Here is a 5804-nt window from a genome sequence, read left to right as displayed (position 1 = left end):
GGCATTGATGGGCCCTGCTAGCAATCATTTTATTATTTATTTATGGAACATTATGTAAAAATATAAAACATATTATGATTAGTTTACCATACTATTTCAATCGTTTTCTTTGGTTATCTGAGTGAGGCCTCCCATCAAGGTCACTCTTCCATCTTCCTCCCCAACCCATGTAAATAACTTGTCACATGCATATGGGGGAAGAGGTTAACTATGCATATTTTGATATATAACACATGATGATTATGTTGAGGTTTTGGCTATAAACTTGTAGAGGTTTTGGCTTAAAACTTGTCATATTCAGTAGCGACGTTTAAAATTTGGCGCGCGCCCGCAGCTCGGATACGGCGCGAGGAGCGTTTTCTACTGCCCGGAGTGAAGGGGTTAAATCAATTAAATGATCGACGCCATATGCCGGCACCCTGCGAACGGGCCCTTGAATGCGCGGTACCAATGGTGTACCACGCGTCGAGAGAGGGTTAAGGTGGTTCAAGCAGGTGATGATGAGAGACAAGGTACATATTGGGAGGAGGATGTTAGGTAAAGAACCAATGGGAAGAAAGAGAGGAAGGCCTAAAAGGAGATTCACGGTACAGCGATAAAAGATATGAGAGCAGCTAGTTTGACTGAAGAAAATGCAGAGGACAGAGGAAGATGGAGACAGATGATCCACTGTAGTGACCCCTAAATTGGGAAAAGCCGAAAGAAAAAGATGATTCAAATACATCAAACATACATTACAATATCTCTCTATCCATATACTACACATAAAAACTCTTTCTTGCCTAACACAATTGCCCTTAACCCCCTAAAAAAAATCATCATCATCATCATCTCAAAGCAGTCTTTGAAAAATCCTCTCCCCAAAGACTTCCCCTACCTGAGAAATTGGCTGTAGCGGAGGCAGGGGTGCAGGTGTGGCTGGGGTGGCCTCCTGGGGCATGACCACCTGAAGTGCCTCCAGGAGGTTCCAATTGGCTGCCTCCAGGTGCATGAAGGCCTCGCCAACATCATCGATTCCTGAGCACGCCTGAGGGATGGAAGGAGGTATGAGAAGAGAGGGAAAGAGCGTGGTTAGTTGATGGATGATCCGAGTCAGTCATTTAGCTTGACAGCAAAATGTATTTTATCTAGCTTCATTCTACTGTTTCTATATTTTTGTTAATTCTCTTATTCCATTTCATCGTACATTACCTTCTTAAAATCTAAATATTTTTTTTCTTTTTAACCCATTTGCGTTGGGTGATACATTAGCGGAATATCTCCCTCATGCCGGATAACGTCCTATCACGTCATGGTCTATCCTTGTATATGCATGCTTTATATTGTTAAGTTTGTATATACATGTTTTCTTGACTTGTCAAAAAAAATATCACCCTGTAGAAGGTAAAACAAAACAAGGGTACCAAAAAATGTTTGATACCATAATTATGGACCAAAGATTTGATGCTCTAAATAAACAGAGTTGCAATAACATCAGAAGGAGACTGGATATTATGGAATAAAACCCTTATCTAGTTTCATACATTCTTCCCAATATTTGTGGCTTGTCCAAGCTCTTCCTTTTCAACTATGCATGTAACTTATCTAGAATCCCTTAATCCTTTAATCACACTGCAAAAACAAAAAACAACAAGAGAACTTAATGTCTATAAACACCATAAAAAATAACATTATTAGGTGTAAAATAGTATGCAGAAAGTAAAGGCACGGCCATAATCATTTGTCATATTACAGGCATTGATAACAAGGCCTTATGCTGCATACCCAAGCCAATGTAAACAAGGGTTTAACACGTACAATCAGGTCAGAAACAGCTTATCAACCTTCTTGACTATATATCATCAACTAAGAAATCAAATTCTATTTTGCCAAAACGAGGTGGAAGCTTGCTGGCCTTTGTTGTAGTGTGAGAAGCAGCGGCCACAGCATCACTTCATGCTGTCTTGTCCTGAACAACTACTATCTTGCTTTCATAGACATTCTTACCTCTTGTTATATGCTCTATTCCCTCTCTCTCTCTCTCTGTAAATATTTTTTATGTTTTTCTAATTATTAAAATTTATTTTCTGGATATACAATGAAACCTCCCTTGTATAATGTTCCAGACTTCTTAATTCTTAAAAAAAAAATGATTCTTTAACATAAATGTGCAACTCTAACAATCCTGTTAGAAAGATATGACTTACTTTATTAACAGATACTTGTGCAATTAACAAGAGCAGTTTTTCATTATAATTTGTCAATGCTTATATTGGCATACCTGCTATATGTAATGCTGTATACAGTTCATACATAGGTACCAACAGAAATTCCCTTAAGCCTTATGGGGATTGTGTAAGTCAACTGATCTGGTCAAATAATGTCAAAAGGTGCTTGATTTGCCCCAAAATAAAAAGTTTAGCTACAAGTTTTTTCAACAAACACCATACCTGGAGAAAAAAATATATATAAAAAAATTTATTAAAAAATATATTTTTATTAATTTTTTTTTTTAAAGTATTTTTTTTTTTTTTTTTTATTTTTTTATTTATTATTTTTTTTTTTTTTATGATGGAGGAAGAACTTACAATAACTCATTGTGCCCACTATCCTTACTTTCATCTTTGGTGTGGATGTGAGTAATCCCTTTCTTCCTTTCTTCCCAATAAAATCTTAGATAAAGCCTCACATTTTAGGTTCCCAAAAAATAACAGCTTTACCACTCTTGATAAATATTTCATATTTCCAAGGCTTATAAATCCCTGCTTTATGCTATTTTGATAATAAAAGACTTGAGATAACTTATTAGCAAATACCATCCTTTATCACTTCATCACAGTTGTCCAGAATAGGATTGAAAAATGGACGGCAGTCCTCACTGCTATAAAACTTAATCTGCACAAGTGAAAGATAATGGTAAATTAGACAAACCTGTATATATATTCTAGAAAGATACATCCTAGCAATTTATGGTTAAATAAGAGACCATTCTTCAGACAAAATGTTTCTGGTCATTTCGATTTGTTTATATTATAATAGGGTTTAAATATAGTTTATTATTATATTTAGCCAATAACCCATTAAAACTAATAACAACCCCATTAATTAAAACTACCCCTGACTCCCCTGTAACCCTGGTCCCGTGGGAGGCACCCTGGGCCTGCCCCCTGGTGCCTTTTGGGCCCTGGGTGAACCCCTACCCCTGAAACAAAACCCTGGCCATTCCTGAATAAGATTGTTTTCATGTCACATATCACCCACCCTCTGATATCACACAAATAGGGAGTAACCAAATCACCCTCTGAGGCTTGCTGGTAGTGTGAGTCTAGGAATAATACAGTATGGTACACGTGTATATATCTGCTGGAGATTCATCAGCAAAGAAGAAACCAGTTTAAACTGTATCATACCAGAACACACTTGGGGGGATGTTTGGTAACCTTTTTGCCAGATTACAAATTGATACAGAGGCAACTGTGATGGCACTTTAACATAGTAAAACTGAAAAGGCTTAGGATAAAAAATGAAGGCTCAAAGGAATGGGTTGAATCTAGGGTAATATATATATCCAGGGTGAGACATCAGACAAACACATATAACTAGTAAAGTCGAGTCAATACTTCAGTGCACCAAATTCACAATGAAAATAAAATAAAAACATTTCTTTTCCATCAGCTGTTATCTGCTCTTGATATGTGAAGTGTATTATTTTCTCTATTCCAATAGCTAGTGAAAAATACAGTAAAAGAAATACAAAACACAGAAAGCAAATTAATTCGTTAAATAATCCACCACATAATTTACATCAAAATCATCCCTAAAATCCTCATTATTTAAAATCAATAATTTGCATGAAATTTAACCTTGTCTATGCATTTAACCTAGCATATGCATCTCAGGCAAACAAATAACTAAAATACAATAAAAACACTATAAGTATGCACATAAATAGGTAAATAAACAATCAATCAAATAAATAAACAAATAAATAAACATACATATTCATATACACATATCATATAGTGTCTATAAACATTTATTTATATATTTGTATGTAGATGTATGTATGTATGATACATATACATACATATACACACACACACACAAATGCGCATGTGTGCGTGTGTGTGTGTAAGCCAATATCAATTATATGTAATTAAATATTTAAACATAGATGATAAACAAATAAACAGGTATAACCACTAATGTTTCTTCAGTTTTCCTTAACTTGATATCTAACTATAGGATTATCTTTAACTAGTAAAAATAACATCAAGTTGATAAGGCAATTAACCAAGAACACAACTTTCCCTTGATCAATAACAATGACAATGGAAACATTACCATGACAGCATCTTCAACAAAGAAAATTCCAAATCATGCCTCCAAATAAACAAACAAAAATCAATAAGCCAATACAATAATACCTAAGCAAATAGTAGGTACTATTATAAAAGATTAATAGTTATTAGGCGAATAAAAAAAATCACATGACTGAGAGATGAAACTAGATAAACAATTACATAGACTCGAAACTATCGCTGTTTTGTTTATTAAACAAATTATACAACAATTCGACTGCTGTCACGACGCCTGGATGCCAGATTAATGCACACAACTTCTACGACGTAACACGACCAGAACAACTCGACCAATCCATAAACAAGTCACACAAACAAACCAAAGCAAAAATAAAAAAGGCCATCAACAAACAATTCCGAAGTAAAACCAGTTCGAAAAGCATATAAAATAATAATGAACATATGATTAATAAATAATAAGTCTTCCACGATCATTTCTTTTCCTAAATAATCCACTACGAGAAGGATAAACCCTCATTTTACCTGGAAATTGGCAAGGATTTCATCTCTGTTGGCCATTGTTTGTCTCCTTTGTCGCGTGTGACCGGAGCCTCAAAACTCAGGAAGCAGCTGCTGTGTGAAACGTTTCCGGCTTCGAACTACAGGCTTATTCGTACTGCGAATATCGGGTTCTTGTTCGCACTCTCCAAAAGAGTATTTTGTGATGGAGATTGTTTGTATAAAATAAAGTTCTACTCGAATTCTACTCTTATCCACACTTAACTTATTCTTTATACTTAAGTTTTCAAATATTCACATTGTCTTATTTACACCGTGTCTTACAAATATCTTCTATATTCTTGTTCAATCTTTAAGAGTTTGTTCGCACTATGTTTTTTTCTGAATTTATTTTTTTTCTTACTTTCTATAACTAATAATGTATTTTTTAGATTCTTTATTGAACAAAGTAAGTCATGTACAGATTTTGATCTTACGTAGATTTTGTAATTACAGAAGTTTATGAGATGTCCATATAATTTACCGATTTCGTATTGTTGTGCGAATAAAGACACCTTGGATAAGGAATTCTCCATTCCCAATACATGAAATATTTTGATATTTTGTGGTGTAGTCATTTCATCTGATACTGATTAGAGAAAAATATCTACTAAAGAATTATGTTTTCCTAAAGAATAAAAGAAATATGATTGTTCGCGAATATAACGATGATAAGCACAAATGAAGACAGGTCTGAAACGCGTCGTAGTTGAATCCCGTTATTTTGGATGTATGGATATCAAATGCATATGCCATATACGTTGATACTTGTATATCTATATCTATAGCTATAAGTATATGTAAATATATATATATATATATATATATATATATATATATATATATATACATACATATACACACACACACACACACAACACACACACATACACAACACACACACACACACAACACACACACACACACACACACACACACACACACACACACACACACAAACACACA

General features: G+C 34.4%; 1 protein-coding gene across 1 annotated transcript in view; it reads right to left on the bottom strand.

The window, feature by feature from the left end:
- Positions 1-4888, bottom strand: part of casp (Fas associated factor casp) — a 22994-nt gene extending 18106 nt beyond the window's left edge. Inside the window, exons 1-2 of the mRNA XM_086531534.1 lie at positions 4824-4888; positions 878-1027 (exon numbers count right to left, since the gene is read on the bottom strand). Coding sequence (XP_086387660.1) covers positions 878-1027; positions 4824-4859 — 186 coding nt within the window. The 5' untranslated portion in view covers positions 4860-4888. The remainder of the gene's footprint in view (positions 1-877; positions 1028-4823) is intronic.
- Positions 4889-5804: the final 916 nt, after the last annotated feature.

Source organism: Penaeus japonicus, unplaced genomic scaffold (genome assembly GCF_977035675.1).
Source record: "Penaeus japonicus unplaced genomic scaffold, GWHDUDI00000001_assembly GWHDUDI00000003, whole genome shotgun sequence".
Lineage (NCBI taxonomy): Eukaryota > Metazoa > Arthropoda > Malacostraca > Decapoda > Penaeidae > Penaeus > Penaeus japonicus.
Note: the sequence above shows the minus strand (reverse complement) of the source record. Positions and strands in the feature narration are given on the sequence as shown.